Genomic DNA, 17,827 nt, shown 5'->3' with positions numbered 1-17,827 from the left:
GTTTAGACACTTTAGCTTTATACTTGAAAAGAATTATGATTATTATGATCAGAAAAGTGATTTTGTTCAAAAACGTGATCACCAAATAAAAGACATGTGTAGTCCTTGTGTCTAATATCTCTTTTACTTAAAATTAACTTTATCAAATAAAGGTTACTTCAGAGTCTGAAATATCTGTTTCATATTTGGATATTTCACTTTAAAAAGATGTTAATGGTTAATATTTCTCATTTGATTTGTTATCCAAGATTATCCAAGAGCATGCTATACGTATGAACAATTTAAAAAAACGAAGCAAATTATTGACAAACAAGTTGATAAAACAAGACTATCAGCAGCCTCGTTTAAAGTCATCATTTTGTAAGTTCTATGGTCATTACAATGACTTTGTCAGCAAATACTATTTATCAGTGAGTCAAATGATGCCTTACGTTTTTCATACTTATTTTAATCCATCATTTATGTAATGAATTGACTACGGATTTTTTTCGTTATTTCCCTATTATGACGAGCACACGGCAGTTGTGATAGTTCGGCAGGGAATGTTAATGCGTCCACATCATCTGATTCCACCTTTGATTTTTTCGAGGTCCGTGTTTGCTTTGCTTTTATTTAGTATCGTTTTATGGAGTTTTTAATCTTAAATACTGTTCATTATCTCCATATGTTTCATGATAAAATACATATACATCTTATAAGCTCATCTTAGCCAAAAGCTAAAGTGAGCTTTTCTGGTCACATTTTTTTCTGGCGTCTGTTTGACCGTCTTATTGTCTGTCTATGTCCGTCTGTCTATAAACCTTTCACATTTTCGACTTTTTTTCACGAACCACTTGGCCAATTTCAACAAAACTTGCCATAAAGTATTCTTAGAAAAAGGGAATTCAGGTTTAAAAAATAGAGAGCCACACCCTTTTCCAAGGGGGGGGGGTAATTAATAATTATTGAAAAATTCATGGTATTGTTCAAAAATCTTCTTCTGAAGAACCACTGGGCCAGATAAACTTACAATGAAACTTACGTGGAAACATCCTCAGGTACAGTAGATTCATTTCTGTTCAAATCATTACCTCTGGGGGTAGAACGGTCCCCCAATTGATGTTCAAAGTTTTACATAGGAATATACAAAGAGGAAAAATCTTTAAAAATCTTTTTCTCCAGAACCACTTGTACTTGGCCAGGAAATATGAAACTAAAATGGAAACATTCTCAGGTAGTGTAGATTCATGTTTGTTCAAATCATGACCCCAGGGGCAGGGGCTGGGCCACAATTGATTATCAAAGTTTTACATCGGAATATATAGGGAATTTTTTTAAAAACATTTTCTCTAGAACAGCAAAGTCATGATTGATCATATTTATATAAAAGTATCCTCGGATAGTGTAGATTAACGATTGTTCTAATTATGACCGCCGGGGGAAGGGTGTGGATATAATGGAGGTCAAAGTTTTACATTAGGATAAATAGAAAAAAAATTATTCAAATTTTTCGGAACAGAAAAGTCATAAATTGTCATTTATATAGAAGCATCCTCGAGTAGTGTAGATTCAAGATTGTACAAATTATGATCCTCTGGGGTAAGGTGGGTCCACAATAGAGGATCAAAGGTTTATATAGGAATATATATGAAACTATCAATAAAATTATCTTGAGAACAGCAAAGTCATGGTTAGTCATATTTATATGGAATCATCCAGGTGGGGTAGATTCAAATTTGTTCAAATCATGACCCATGGGGTTAGGTCGGGGTCACAGTGGACGATCAAAGTTTTTCATAGGAATGATATTGGAAAAATCTTCTCAACATGCACAAGAACAACTAAGTCGTTATTGGTTATGTTTTCATGGAAGCATCCTTAGGTATAGTGGGATTCAGATTTGTTAAAATCATGACCCCAGGGGGAAGGGTGGGACAACAATAAAATTTTAAACTTGTAAGGGGAAAAAGAAGTTTTAAAAAAAAATATAACCATCCTTAGTTTAGATTGGTTTGGGTAGATGTAAATTTCTTAAAACCATACATCCTTTTTAGGGTCAAGACAACTTTCGCATTAATTGAATTGATATTTGCTTGTTTCCAACCACAGTGATCAGGTGAGCGATGTGGCCCATGAGACTCTTGTTCTTTTGGCTGCTACTGTACGTCACTTTGCCTCAGTCGATAGACGCTTCATGATTAGCAGGTCCTGTTTTCAAATGGCATTGCAAAGTTATGTCATGACTGCAACTGACATAAATCGGGGAAAAAAACGAGGTAGCAACTATTTATTTGCCTGGCGATCGACACTTTGAAAAGTGAGTTTTGCGTTCTTTGGATAAGACTTTAAAAACCGAGACCCTATATCACAGTAGGCGTCGGATAAAAAAAATACCCGATGACCCTGAGTGCCGAGTAATCCCGTCAGCGGTGTTTGGTGACGTATATTTATGAGTGATAAATTCTCGAATATGACGTAAACCTACATACAGCCAAAATCAATCTTCTGGTCGACTGTACCATTATCATAGTAAATAACGGAAACAACCCGAGAACACCTTATATTTTTTATTCTTGAAAAAGCAATATTTCCCAGAGAGTGTTTATTTTCATTTGATTATATATACTAGTAAATCTCTGTATTTTAAGAATTTTACTTAAAAAATTGATGCATTTATTTGTAGTATCTTTGTTATCAAACAATTGTGCCTTGATTACAACATTGACGTCTTCAGGGACATATATTCGTCGGAAGAAAACGATATGAAAAAATGCATGGAAATTCCCGAATTAATTGCACAAAAGGTGAGAAAATTCCTTTCTCCTAAAGAAGTATAAATAAAAGTGAATTACTTGATTGAAAAGTTATTTTGTTGGATGTTTAACATGTTTAAAGAATTATTTTCATGGACATCTTTATAAGGAACATGAAATGTATTGAGATAACGAACAGTTTTCTAGCTCAAATATTCATTAAACAGTCAGAAGTAGGATCAGGCACCATGGAGGAATGAGCTTCTCCTGCCTGCTGGTCACACCTGCCGTATGCACTTTGTCTTGAAATTAAAAAAAATGTTTTTTTTTCAAACTGCTTAGTCTATTAATAAATGTATTCATTCCCAGTACAGAAACCATCAACATGATACATTAAAAAATACACAATTATATACGATTGCTGTCCCAACTTACATGAATGGGCTTAAACAGAAGTGCATCTTTCTGAAATTTTCTGTTATGTGCAGTGTGTTTACGCAGATAATTTACAAAGATTAACACAGGTACCTGAGTAAAATTTGAGTAATAAGAGTTTGCTTGTTATCATACAAGCACTCGCGCGAACAATTTCCAACGTCAAAATAGATAAATGCTAACATGATTTGGATTTTTAGAAATATCATACTCTTAATGGTAAAGTTAAACATTGAATTATATGAAAAAAAAACAACTCTAGGTTTACACCGATATTTTGTTCTTCTTTAATGAATACACAAAGTGTCATTCATGTTTTATCCCTATTTAAGTTTCAATTCTTTTCATAGTTTCTCTCAAAAAATTTCGATAGCTGTTCAGTAAATTAGATATAGCAGGGACTAGTTAAAGAGCATGCCCTGTGTTCAAGTTTTGTGACTTTTGTGAGAGTAAAATAAATATCAACACAACCAGATGCACCGCATGCATCAATGATCAATGAATTCATCATTGTTTCAACCCGTGGATAAAAAATATAATTAAGACAATTTTTACAAGCAAATAAATCAAAATCTGAGCAATGAATCTGATAATACAATATATAAATGTTTTGTTTCTATTCTAAAAATGGCGTCTCCGTGTAATAACTTAAAAGTGTTTGTCCCTAAATTGTATGGTAGCTGCTTGTTTACTCCATATAGAAAGATTTTCTTCAATTTATTACACCGATTCCCACAAAAAATGATGGACTGCAAATTCAGGCGAGTTTTAAACCGAGTAGAATGTATGATTGAGTTTTATGATACCCAGATACATTCATTATAAAAAAAAACAATTCGGAAACTGATTTGTATAACGCAATTAGTTAGTTGAATATATATATAGTTTTTTCTTATTCTCCTTTATATTTTTTCAAGCTTAGGTGCGCAGAAATGCAATGCTTTATTTTTCAGAACGCACTTTTTTTTATTTACAAGAGATAATCTATGATTGCTGTGCTTAATATGATAAAAATATATTTGTGTTTTTTTTTCCGAATAAGTATAGCAATGATAAAAGTAAGGAAAATTATTTTGTTTTTGTTAAGTAATTATATATATGTCATCAGGCTTTTTTTCAAAGAAAAGATTTAAATGTTAGTGGTTAATCTTATCTTAAATTTATAGGTACCTGAATGCGAGGACAGATTTATCATATGCGGACCAAGCTATGTGTCTATCAGGGAAAACATTACACAATGCATTTTGGGTAAATCTATGTTGCCCTTGGAGAATGAACTTTCGGTAAGATAAACGATAGTAACGACTAGAAGCAATATTTGACAAAAAAAGATTGGAGATAAACAGTGTTTTTAAAAGGATAGCTCCTTCAATTAATGTTTTACCTTTTTCAATCTGAGCAAATATTTTTTAATGGTCAGAGAATACATTATAAAATAATTTGTTTACTAAAAAAATGCATTAATTGAAAAAAAATACAGTAATTGGCCCTATGTTTTTTTACACATGTGAAAAAAATATAACGTCAATATTTATATTTAAACAAAGCATTTTTGGATATTTTTCTCTCAATAAGATCACACCAAAACTGTTAATTTTATCAATCATCATGCAATAAAGAAATAGGTACGATTGGAAAACGGGGGAGGGAGTAAATTGTCAATATTAAAAAAATTAATAGTGACGCAGCAGTATTGTTAAGAATTGTGTGTCTCTTACTTCCTATTTGATAGTGAAATATACATTTTTTTTCATCATGAACCTTGTAATTCATTTTACTGAAAGGTGAATAAATAGCCCAATTCTACCATTCATGCACATTTCTAGACGTTTTAGATAACTGGGTTTACTGAATATTTTTTTCAGTTAGGCCAAAAAAATCATTTCAACCACTTAAATACTAAAAGTTCATTTTTTTTGGTTCCAATTTTAGGTAACAAGATTGTCAGATGATGAAAAGGGAAAAATATGCTCCCTGGCTATTTTCAGAGAGGTCACCTTGTCGTTCTTGTATCCAGACTCTGGACGAAAATTCACCTCTGAAGTATCCTATAAATTCAATTAATAATTCTATGATGATATAGTTCACCAATTTGAAAATAAATGGAAAGTAGATACGCAAAAAAAACCCTCTAGACTGATATAACGAAAATGCAATGTCAAATAATTATTCATGATTCATTAACATCTGGTTCAATACGAATGAAAGATGTAAACGGTACAATCATTTTAATTTTAATTATAATCATATGTCAGTTTATTTAATTGAATCGTTTTAGGGTCTTGCATGGCTGGAGAAATATATCCGTAGTTCAACTCTTTTCACAAATCAGGTAATTTTGTTCCCACTGAATCAATACATTCTTAATTAAGAGTAACGCCTTACAAAAAATAAAGTTACATTTAACATTTAACTATTCTTGCTTTATATTTTAAAGTTGTAATGAATAGGATGCTTAATTTCTGATTGGCAAAATCATCAACATTTAGAAGACCAGGTCTTCAAAAATTCTTTTGGAATTCCAATCGATACCAACTGCATCACATTATAAACAGATTTATTTTATAAACAGTAAGCCAATTCAAAGTCTTGTAAATGTGAAAAAGAAAAAAGAAAACTTGCTTTTGCCTTCAACCTGACAACGTATTTTGAATTTAGAAAACTTATTGCTATTCAAATGTCGAAACGGTATATCCCAGAGAGCTTGAAATTTGAAATACAGTAAAACTCGGTTATAACGAAGTGGCTGGGACCTATGAAATTACTTCGTTATATCCGTAATTCGTTCTAACCGTATAAGAAATGCATTAAATTTATATAGCTGGGGATCCAAAATGACTTCGCTATATCCGTGAATTCGCAATATCAGTGTTCGTACTAACCGAGTTTTACTGTACTATGTATACAAAGACAGACACATCTGCATAACACTTGGACTTTTGACTAGGAAAAGGCATTAATGCATTTAATAACCTAATAACGAAGCATTATTACAAATGTGACGACTTTAACTTTTATATCGTCCACTTCCCTTGTCATCCACTTGTTTTTTTTAAATTCTAAATATCACCGATTTTTTTTGAAGCATGAAGTTTTGTATAGCTTGCGGTGTAATTAGACGTTAAAAGATCGTTTAGCTAATTTTTGAACCAAAAGAAATACGAACAAGCAAAGTTACAATGAAATTAGCCCACTCACATTGTAAATGTGTCACTTTGAATGTATCTCGAGTTCATTACAATCACACGATGAGATGGATATCTTTATGCATTCTCTAATTTCAACTTGAAACCCTCAATATTTGAATATTAAAATAAAATGGAAAAAAATGCTGAATTTGAAAATAAGGTAGAGCTGTCGTTTATATGTGTATTAAAAATTCGGGGTTTGTTAAAAATGTTAATACATACAACGTATTTTAAAAAAAAATGTTTCAAATGTCTTTGCAGGTTGACCTCATCATTTCAATTTTACGTAATGAGATCTTTGAAGGCGACTCTTTACTTAAAATAAAAGTTGAGATGCCAGTTGAGGAACAAAATATTGCGTGTCTCTTGTTTCACCTATACATTACGCTCTCCAGAAATCTTGATGAGGCGCCAATGTTAGGACCATTATACAATCTGCTGTTTTTTCCAGATAAATTAAAGGTCTTTACTAATACTTGTCTTCTTGTAATTATTTTTCAATGTCTTTATCGGTATAAAAGTAAGATATGTATTTTTTGAATGTCATTTTAATACTGTCATTTGCTAGACGCATTGCTATATTTAGGGTTTTTTTACAGGAATGAAAAATATCTGAAGGAAATACTGAATACCGTAGAAATGGAAATTTTATTGAGATAAAAGTTTAATGATTTGAACTTTATATTTGGCATTTAATTTTTAGCCAAATGTAATTTTAGCGATTTTAAAATTTTTATTAAAGAAGCTATGTAAAATAAAGCGCAATTAAGTTTCAACAATATTCATTTTTAACACTCCCAGCACCCTCAAAATTTAGCCAAAACTTTAAACTCCCACTTAAAATTATATTAGAACATTAAATTTGAATACAAAATACATATTTTTTGTGTGTCTAGGAATCCTTTTTACCAACAATGCCTCAGGACGATTCCGACAAAATACGAAACATACTTTTTGCTGCAGAACGTGAACTGGGAAATACTCCAATGTCTTATGGTATGTATAAAATAAGAAAGTTTTTAAAAAAAATATTCATACAAAAAAGAACAAAATTCTTTTAAAGGAATATTCTTTTTTAAAAAGACTTTTGCAGAACACATATTTTTTAATCTTCCAGCCTGCCCGGATGGACACATTTACTTTGTTGGCGAGGTTGGTGTTTCTTTTAATGTAATTTTTTGAAACCAATTTTAAGAAATTCTTAAAAAAACTTAAGTATGAAGATATATCAGAAATTATTTTATGTTAAAACTTTAAATTACTGGCAGAGCAAGACAACATAGCAGCTCTGTTTGTTTCCAAGATACATAACAGAAGACATGTTAAGTGTAAAAATCTTGTCATTTATTTAAATGACGAAAAAATAAAAACAAAGAATTTGGCCGGGAGGCATACCAGAATCATGAAAAGCTTGACCAGAAATGCAGTTCAATAAATGGTTACAAATTAGTGGTCTTCCAGCCACAATATTGTTACAACATACAGATGTGATAATGCGGTAAAATACAACATCAAACTTGATTGTAAACAAACGTGGTGCATAAAAAGCACCTCCGCAAACACAAATCAAAATAATTTGGTTAATTAAAACAATGTAGGGGATGGAGTAGAGGTGGCGGTTGCTTTTTTGTCCACAAAAATTTCACGGCAGCACTCCAAGTAAACGAAGAAGTATATAAATAGGATGCCTTGCACAGAAATCTGATTGGCTGAAACAGCTAAGGCCTTGATAAAACTTATGGATGCGGTAAACTGGATCATAGAAAGAACCGTGTTTACAAATTAAAGGTTTTCTAAAATAACAAAAAGATAAATACATTGACAACGACAAAAATATATACACGAAATTTTAAACATAAATCTATTTATTTGAAAATAAACCTTAAAGCTTATTTGAGAATCAGGACTACGAGCATTGAATTACTTACTTTTTATCATGTTAAACTTAATAGCCACATTTATTGTTTATTTTATGATTTATGATTGGTTTAAGCGTACGGAATAAGCAAGCCGTATCATCTTACTTACTTTTTGCATTTATTATGGTCATGGCAATACATGTATGCAACTAAAAAACTTGGGAGTGAAAAAAACAAATCCAGTGTTTTCTAATATTTATAAAACTTTGTTTGAATTGGCTGTGTTAATATGATTTTTATAGTATTGTTATTCAGTAGTATTCATTTCATGAATCACTAGGTCACTTTTAACCAAACAATCACCCGAAATTTCACAATACAGGGAATTCCTTGGTTTTTAAGAAATAATACATGTAAATAAAATTCTAACAATATATTTGTAATGAACTTTCTTTTTATGAAGTGTGGTAAACCAGAAGTTGTTGGAAGGTGCCCTGACTGTCGGAAAGAAATTGGAGGACATGAGAAAAAATTACTTGAAACAAATTCAAAGGATAACGGGTAACTGGGTTTTTAAATAGTATACTAATCATTTTTAAGCTGATTTTTTATAAGATATTTACTACTGGTATTTAGCAAGAAACATAGTTTGATATTAAGATTGAGGAACCAAAAGGTTAGTACTACAAGTATGTTTAATCTAAAGAAAAGTTCAAACATGTAGCTTAATAAAGCAGCAACATTAAAGCATTCCAAAGCTTTAAATGCGTTCAAGCATATCACTGCATTACAAGGTTGGTTTTGATTTTTTTTTAAGTTACGTTCAGCCAAGGTTAGTTCGGCCAATTTATCTAAAGAGTTTTCTTAGCTATATAAAACATTTTATATATGTTATCAGATGACTTCTTGATCACGTTATTGTCATTTAAAATTCTTAAAGTGTTTCACATTAATCGCTTCAAAATATTTGATTAACAGAATCATTCTTAACATTTTTGTTAAAAAAATGGTTGTGTACCAGAACGAGATTGCGAAAGGTTAAACTGTTAATCTGTTAATACCTGGTATATCTCAATGTGACAATGTCAAGCACAATACTTTGGGAGTCCAAGTACATTAGCGCTTTGTTAACAGTTTTTCTACAAGGAAAGAAAATAACCTTAAATAGAACGGCCTCATTTTAAAAAAGAAATCCATAAAAGTTCTGTGTTCCTTAAATTTCTGTCGCCTCTGTTTTTCCAGTTGGTCACTGGATTTTTGTCCAGCCTCTCTCAGTAGTTAAAGCGTTCCGGAGATTTTTCGGGTGAGACCGTATAAACCGAGGTCCCGTGCCGCAGTAGGTGCTTACACAAAAAGATCCCTCCCTGCTCAATGGCCTTAAGTGCCGAGTATAGGATAAAATTTGCAGCACTCCACAGGCAAATGGTGGTGTCTCCATATGAGTTAAACGATTTACAATCAATCATCTGTTTCTATGGCGACTATCAAATTGTTGTTATCATTGATATTAAAAATCGTTTTTATATATGAAAAGAAATCAACTAGTGTATATGGTTACTTTTGTAATTTTCAAATACTTTCACTGATGAATAACAAAATTTGAAAATGTCAACGAATTGTAGATCAGTCCTCGTAAATGTATAACATTATCGTGAAACTTAAAAATGATGCTTATTTTAATTTGTCCCCTTGTTTGAAATAAAAACCAGAAGACAGTTAAAATTGTATTAATGTGTTATAAGAACGTAAAATGATGCTTGATTCGAAGTCATTACTTCTTTCGGTTGAAAACTTAAACCGGGACCAAAAAAAGGCACGAAAGTGAGACGTTTTCCCGCAATATCTCAATTCAGTGAGAATTTCGTCAAAAGATTCCACTTCGCAAACATAGAGCACAAGCTTGCCTATCTGAGATTTTCATACATAAGATGCATCTGATATAAGCGAGTGATATTAATATATTTGGCAGATAGCTAAGCTTGTGCTGTATGATATCTGAAACAAATTTGCTGTAAAGTCGATGAAAACTTGCATAAAAATGAGAACATTCGAAAAATAACATATTTATTTTCACTGTCTGTGACCTCTGTTATCACATTACTTGGAACTAACATTTAAATTGTGTCAGAGGCAACAACAGGTTTTTATTAATGATAAACTGTTATATCATTCTAAAGAACAATCAAAGTCAGGTACCATAAAAGGGCCTTACCATATCTTGTCCTTTTCGGACATTAAAATCCGTTAATGTTTTAGAGACGTGGTCACAATTAAAACTGATTACAATTCCTTATTAAGAAAACTGAAATGATCAGCAAAAATTTAAACATAATTTTTTTATTAACAAAAGAGATACGGAATTTAATATTCTTCATAATGTATATCGACACCGAAATGAAATTCTTTGATAATCATATAAAGTACCCTAGTAATATACATGTATATGTTAACATTAAAATGGAAAAATAAATAAATATATAAATAATTTTTTTCAGATGAAACTGTCCATGTCCCTCGCATATTAACTGTTTGTTGTTATACACAGGTTTGCTGATTGGAATTAGATGTTAAAATTGCAGTCTCCTCACAATTATAGTTCAAATTTGCAGTGATTTCATGTCATTTTCAATTATGACATCATACATTTTAATTTCAGAGAGGTAGAAGCACAAAGTACACTGCCATATATTCTCTGGAAAGCCTTTCTTTCGAATTTTTAGAGCCAATATGTAAAAGATTCTGTGTAAAATAGAAACTGTACTTTATATGATGAAATAATTTAACAAATTATAAGTTTTAAGTTTATAAAGCATCTGTTTAAAGGCTGGACAATATTATTGACCAAATTTCATTCAACAATTTTATATTTTTCAATATTTTTTTTTCTAATAAGCAACGATAAGACGAAACTTGGACATATTCTGGGCTCACCGGAGGCAAGAAATTCAACTGCTACACCGGAAAGAAAACTGCTACCAAAAGAGTGTGCTATCTTGAGATTCTTTACAAATGCAGCAATGTATCTAGGAGCTTGTTCCAAACTCGAGGTACCTAAATATTAACTTTTTTCTTTCTTTATATACAGTTTTGCCATATACGTTATGGCCCTCAATGTTTTAAACACACGTCCCAACCCTTCTGTTATGATCTGCATTCAGCAAACGTTTATTTTTATATGTATTTATCAGATATGTTCACCATGTTTCTTCAATGTAAATAAAAAATATGGAAACGATTTGGCTTGTTATTCTTGTTATGAGTAAAATTATTTTTCTATAGGACGTTTCAAAAATGGTTTATCCATCCGTCTCATCTGACAAAATTTTGCCATTCCTGTTTAAACATATTCAAGTTGATATAAGGACCCTGGTATGCGTACTAGGCAAGAATGAAGACGAAGTTTACCTTATACTTCATGGGATTTGTCAGAGACTTGGATATCCAATTACAAGTAAAGTATTCTTAATTCTTTTAGGTAATATTCAATTATAATAATCTCCATAGTGTAGACACATGTCATTTTAGAATTCACGTGGCACATATAAGCAGTTCTGAGTTGTATGATCCATGATTTTCTGGCAGATTCGAATTATGTTAATTTTGTATTAGAACATTTATATTTTTAAACTGCTGACTTCAACTTTTTACCTTATATTTCAAAGGCATACTTATTTACGTAATACAAACTCAACGTTCAATAAAACGTCAAGATATTGAAAGCTAAAATTCTCTAAATTTTTGGTAGTATTTTATTACAGACTATTTATGAGCTATATAATAAACATTTATAATGTTTTACGTAGGTTCAGATGAATTTCCACATCAGTTGAATACTAAGTCAGATCGTGAAGAATGGGAATTCGCATTTGCAAACTTTTTCTTGAAGCCTACCTTAAAGGTAATTGTTTTATCTTTAGGATCTTAAAATTATTGTTATGTAATTACGTCAAAGTCTTACACAGTATTATTAAAAAACAATTATTGATTTGGTATGAGGGCAAAATATGATTTGATGGGCCTGAAGGTGAAATGCTGCCCAAGCCATTTCACATTATGTTGCCCGAATCCTTTTCTATAACAGTCAATGTTTTGCTATAGCCTTCACATTTGAACAAATTTGATCAATATATAATCATTATGTCATACAGAAATATTTTTGCAATAAAAACCTAAAGTAGAGAATAAAAAAACCAGTAATATTGTTGTTATTGTTATTACAAAAATTATTCATCACAAAACGTACTTTTCACATATCTCTGTTATTTAAATAGCATGATACAACAATTCTTGCAGCCCTAAACTTCTACTTTTTCGATGCCGATATTGAACAACTAATAACTTATTTGACGTAACAGTGTCGTTGCAGTCTAAAAATTTTTATGATGGACTGGCAGATCATTCAACAATAAAATTGTACACTTCTTAGGTCTATATATCTACATTGTAGGATTGACCTCATCAAAAGTCTATAATTATAGTAAATCTCTTTTTTGAACTTTTCATGAATAATAGATACCCCGATATATAGATAAATATTTACAAGTAGATACAAATGAAATATAAATTTTACTTAAAAGATGTTTTCATCTTTAGGAATTGGAAACCATTGTATCCGAGTACAACAAATATATCTCAGAAGATGAACGCTTAGGTAAAATGAAAACATTTTCGTCTGATGAATACATTTTATATCAGTCTTTGGTACATATATTTATTGAGAGATTGTAACGAAGGATAAATTTATTATTTATCATGATATAAAGGAAATACCAGTTATAAATATATTTCTTCTTATTTATTTATTTATGAAAACTTAAAAAGTTTCATTTGTATAAAAAGTACTTTATAAAAATAAATCGTTGTATTTTAAGGTACAGTCACGATTCTTAAACATATTCAACTTTTAGCATACTATAAGCCATCTGTTATTGGTGATTTGTCGGTATGAAATTACCCCAGATCTTGAATTTATGCGACCGTGGAAACATAATCTGCAAATAAATGATTTCGAGTTAAAGTAGATTGCGAAACTCACGGATATGTCTCGCACGCGGCTGTTAGTTGTTTTACAGTATATAGTATTAAAACACCGACTTTTGATTTTTAAATATAGGTAGTGATCCTTTATTGCGTATACTTGTCGAGGAAGACATCTCCAGAAAGGATTTAAAAGACCTTGCTTTATTTGATAATCCTGCGATGTGGAGATGCAGAAAAGCTGTTACAGTTCAAAATATCACTTCATTAATTTTGAATAGTACTTCAGAAGAGAAATGGCCTCTTTTGCACATGTTTTTAAAAGAGGTTTGTAATATTTTTCTCAACTTCCGATTATCCATATGCTTACAAAGATTTTTTTCAAGGTTTTCTCAAATTGTTACACCATTTCGCATACTATTTAAACAGACAAACAATGTCAAATAAAAAATATTTCACAGAAATAAAATGCTTTTGACAGTACATGAGGAAATATCAAATCTGTTTTTCTTATGGTTGAAATAGTCAACTAGAGAAAAAGATAATTCTTGTCTGCTTGTATGTGCCATGAACATGATCTGCTCAATGTGAACGTATAATAAGATTTTTGTTTTTTAGGAAAAACTTCTAAGAGCAATACGTTATGTACCGAGTATCATAAAGCTTCAACAAAATCTTATAAGAAAACATGAGAAGAAATTAGAGAGAGCAAAAGCTTCGACGCTATTTGAGATCATTGTAACAGAAGGTAATTTTCTTGTACCATCGCTTTTACTGAAAGAACTATCGAATGCAATTGACTCTATTAAATGACCATACTTGATCAATTTTTTGAAAGATGAAAAAGACCAGCATGAAGTACAGGAACAGCTAAAGCTAGTAAAAGATTTCAGTGATGCTTGGAGTTGTGTGAGAGACGAATTGATGAATTTCCGTAAGTACAGAAGGCAGGACAGTTCAGTTCAAAGCTTACTTTGTTATATTTTTAAGAATAGTTTTGCCGTTATATTCCCTGAATGCTTTTAAGTATAAATTATTCAAATATTATCACTTATTTCATCCTTACTTTTGCTAAAATGCTTAAATATAAAAGACATCAGTTCTGATTCATAATTTTTAAACATTTACAATATAAAAAAAAGTAGGGGATAGTGTAGCTTGTGAACAAATGGATAAGAAACTATGTTGTACGTTGTTTAACGAGAAAGCAAATCCAAAGAAATTCTGCATCCATACACATCAATCACACTCTCACAATTTTCACGGGATGCGATTGATGATCAAAGGTGTTATGCCACAACTTTGCATGCCTTAGGATTTAAAGGTCAAACTAATCTAAAGAAAGATTCTGAAAAGAAAACATTAGATTATCAGTTATTGAAACCATAAATTAAACAGAGACCATGTGCTGTTTACTACAAGATGAAAGGCTACAAAGTACGTCCTTATGACATGCTACAAATTGGCAGGTAGCTGTAGCAAGAAAATGAATTATTCTCTGTCTTTATTGAGGAGATTATGGTCCAGAAAATATTACTCCATCGGAGTCGGCTCCTACACGTCGATTATCTAAGTAAATTTTGTACAGTCGATTCTTATGTATTTGGCCACTTACTACAATCATAATATTGTAATATTTCAGGTATCAAGGTATTAAAAACCTAATTCTAAATGTATTGTTTACATCATATTGACTTGGTATTGAAAATTAAAAAAAGGATAGCTTGTTTATTTGTAAATATTTTTCATATTATTTAAAGGATAAATAATATTAATATAGAATTTGAGATATAAAATGCTCTAAATTGTAACCAATGTATGGACTTTTAGAGTTAAAAAAATGTGAATTTTTATCACTCAATCTCGTTATAAATATTAATAATGATCTAAATCGTTTGATTAGACAGTCGTTTACCACACGTTTCAAGACACCTTTTAATATTGTGGAATTCGTTTTATATATTCTCTGATTTAAATGTTTCTGATATATTTTTCAGGGATAATTTAAACTTAATGACACCTTAAAATGAGTAATATATTGGCAATGTAATTGAAAAAGTGTTTTAATTTTTTTGATGGAAAGGTATGAAAGGTAGTTAGCAAGATTCCAGTTCCCCTCAACCAGGACTTTTTCCCGAGGCGCAGCCTCGTATCCCCTGGCCTTGGGGAAATGGAAACTTGCTATCTCCCTCGGTGATATACTTTAATTGTATACTAATCCTTGGGGTTAAACTTTGCTAGAAAAGAAATTTTGACTATAGAAAAATATTTCTTTTTGCCTTCTTAACTTTGTATAGGAATGTTTCAATAGGTGTATGATAAATAATGCTATTCTTGCTTTCAAGTTTTTGATTAAACAAATAAATAGTTGAAATATTTTTACGCAGTGTAAGCAATATATGATCAGAAATATCTCGAAAACGTAAAGTTATTATATTTCTACGACTTTATAATCTTAATAAACTTGTGATGTAAAACATATCTAAGACTTTAGTATAAAAAAGATGATATAAAGTCTTGATTTATTATTCTAGAATTTCCCACCACTGATGGATTTAAACAGATACAAGGAGACACTTGTAACTTCACTTTGAACGAAAAATGTCCCATCAGCTATTTCCTTCCAACCTTTTCTGATGAAGGTCTTTGCTCGTATGGTTTATTGTACTTCCTACTTAACAAGCAAAATGAGTTTCTGAAAAAGTATTCAAAAGTTGGGAATACATTTATTGGGTGAGTATATAGTAAAAAAGACTTTTTCGGTTAGTCTCGATCAAAGTATTTGGAGTGCTACCGTTAATTATATTAAAATGAGGTTATATTTTCAGCTTTCATGCTAAATACTGGTTAAATGCATCATATTTCTACAAAAATATATATACAGTGTATGTCTTTCATTTAATTGAATTATTCCTTCTTAAATTTTAAAACAATTTTCAATTTTAAGAAAAAATATACATGATAATGATATGTTGTTTTCCTAGGTTTAAAGACCTTCCAAGAGTTAGTCTAAGTGATCTGACAGCTTCTCATCTGATTAGTTTTCACCCAGAAAGAGATATTCTTCCCATCGTTTTGGCAAATTCCCAATATATGTTTGAAGTTGGAAAAGGTTTACAAACCGACTACAACTACACTGAAATTGAATGTACCATTGTCGACAGATTTTTGTACAGTAAATCTGTTATTCTATTAGAGACTCTTGAAAATGTAAGTTTTTCACTATATAGATGTATTTTAGATTATAGTTTTTGTACTAACCATGCTATAGAATCCATGGTCTCTTGTACTGTTTTAATAAAAATATGATTACATGTATCAAATCATTGACAAGTACCATACCATGTAACAAGAAAAAAAAATACAAAAACTATCATGTGATGATTAATTTATATAAACAGAATAGAGGCACGCGTTTATCGTTGAAAGCTTTTATTATTAATTAATTATCCTTGTCGTTTCTTTGAGTAAGATATTGTTTTAATGTGGAATCTTTATATTGAAAATATTTCAATTGAAAACTTGATTAATGAAAATCATAATAATATTATCTTTATTACTGTTTCAAACTACTTATGAAAGATTATATAGTATTTATCACATAATTATGCGAAAAAAATACGAAAAATAAGATCCGACAACAAAATACATTCTTACTTCAATATGTATCTTTCCTTTCTTATCATAGTTCGCAATAATGACATACAAATCGGAGACTACAAATGCAACAATCTTCAGGGAGTTAAGACTGAAAGTTAAACAGGTAATCATGATCAAATTTGAGTAAGCGATACTGATATACCTAACTAGAATCAGAGATACTAAGTGTTTGTTTTATTTTTTATTAGGAGGAGCTGTCATCTAGTATATTCAAGAAAATTGAAGAAGAAATCGATGATCACCCAGAGGCTGCTACTGCAATTCAAAACTTAGACATTGCAATTCAGTTTCTCACAAAAACCGGAAGCAAGCCAGACATGTATATAGAACAATACATGATTGAAAAGATATTGATGGAAAAACCATTTGAGGATCATCACCGGGTAGACACCGATTTATTATTCTATCTATATATCCATTTTTTTGCACATCAGTAAATCCATCTTTTTTTCTTTCATGTATATATTTAATACACGATTTCCTCCTTTTAGAAAATGGGAAGGGCAAATTTCTGATCTGAATTTCTGTATTTCAGAGAGACCTTCTAAAGGACAAAATTCCAGTTAATCTTTTACATTTTACTTAATGCAATATTTAATATTCAATCATTCATTTACATATTTAAAAAACAATTGTTATTTCTTTGTTTGGAGATCTCACTGACATAAACAAAGATAAGGAATTTAAATTCAGCAAAAAAATACACCATAGTTTCCCTATATATTGTAGACGATGAAATCGTGTCAGTGCAAACATGTACAAGATTTGTGGATTGCTTTAATGATAGTGTACACTAAGGGTCAAGCATCATATCCTGAGGTCAGTAGACATTGTTTATTATTGCTTTTAAATGATTGCAGCTACACAGTTAATTCAAAATGCATTTTGATTATTTTTTCATATTTTAGATGGGTAGAGTGGGGCAACAATAAGCAGTCAGGGTTTTACATATCAATACATGTACTTGTGGAAAAAA

General features: G+C 30.7%; 1 protein-coding gene across 1 annotated transcript in view; it reads left to right on the top strand.

Annotated features, from left to right (window-relative positions):
* LOC134236007 (E3 ubiquitin-protein ligase rnf213-alpha-like) overlaps nucleotides 1-17,827 on the top strand; it is a 109,568-nt gene that overhangs the window by 80,335 nt on the left and 11,406 nt on the right. Inside the window, exons 62-81 of the mRNA XM_062718180.1 lie at nucleotides 2,663-2,783; nucleotides 4,334-4,450; nucleotides 5,100-5,210; nucleotides 5,446-5,499; nucleotides 6,617-6,817; nucleotides 7,252-7,351; nucleotides 7,473-7,507; nucleotides 8,678-8,775; nucleotides 11,108-11,261; nucleotides 11,494-11,665; nucleotides 12,018-12,112; nucleotides 12,808-12,865; nucleotides 13,328-13,518; nucleotides 13,810-13,939; nucleotides 14,030-14,125; nucleotides 15,726-15,924; nucleotides 16,176-16,401; nucleotides 16,880-16,954; nucleotides 17,040-17,234; nucleotides 17,581-17,670. Coding sequence (XP_062574164.1) covers nucleotides 2,663-2,783; nucleotides 4,334-4,450; nucleotides 5,100-5,210; nucleotides 5,446-5,499; nucleotides 6,617-6,817; nucleotides 7,252-7,351; nucleotides 7,473-7,507; nucleotides 8,678-8,775; nucleotides 11,108-11,261; nucleotides 11,494-11,665; nucleotides 12,018-12,112; nucleotides 12,808-12,865; nucleotides 13,328-13,518; nucleotides 13,810-13,939; nucleotides 14,030-14,125; nucleotides 15,726-15,924; nucleotides 16,176-16,401; nucleotides 16,880-16,954; nucleotides 17,040-17,234; nucleotides 17,581-17,670 — 2,518 coding nt within the window. The remainder of the gene's footprint in view (nucleotides 1-2,662; nucleotides 2,784-4,333; nucleotides 4,451-5,099; nucleotides 5,211-5,445; nucleotides 5,500-6,616; nucleotides 6,818-7,251; nucleotides 7,352-7,472; nucleotides 7,508-8,677; nucleotides 8,776-11,107; nucleotides 11,262-11,493; nucleotides 11,666-12,017; nucleotides 12,113-12,807; nucleotides 12,866-13,327; nucleotides 13,519-13,809; nucleotides 13,940-14,029; nucleotides 14,126-15,725; nucleotides 15,925-16,175; nucleotides 16,402-16,879; nucleotides 16,955-17,039; nucleotides 17,235-17,580; nucleotides 17,671-17,827) is intronic.

Source organism: Saccostrea cucullata, unplaced genomic scaffold, assembly GCF_032062105.1.
Source record: "Saccostrea cucullata isolate Sc308-1 unplaced genomic scaffold, CSIRO_AGI_Scuc_v1 ctg488, whole genome shotgun sequence".
Classification (NCBI taxonomy): Eukaryota; Metazoa; Mollusca; class Bivalvia; order Ostreida; family Ostreidae; genus Saccostrea; species Saccostrea cuccullata.
This window is presented reverse-complemented; position numbering and strand designations above follow the sequence as displayed.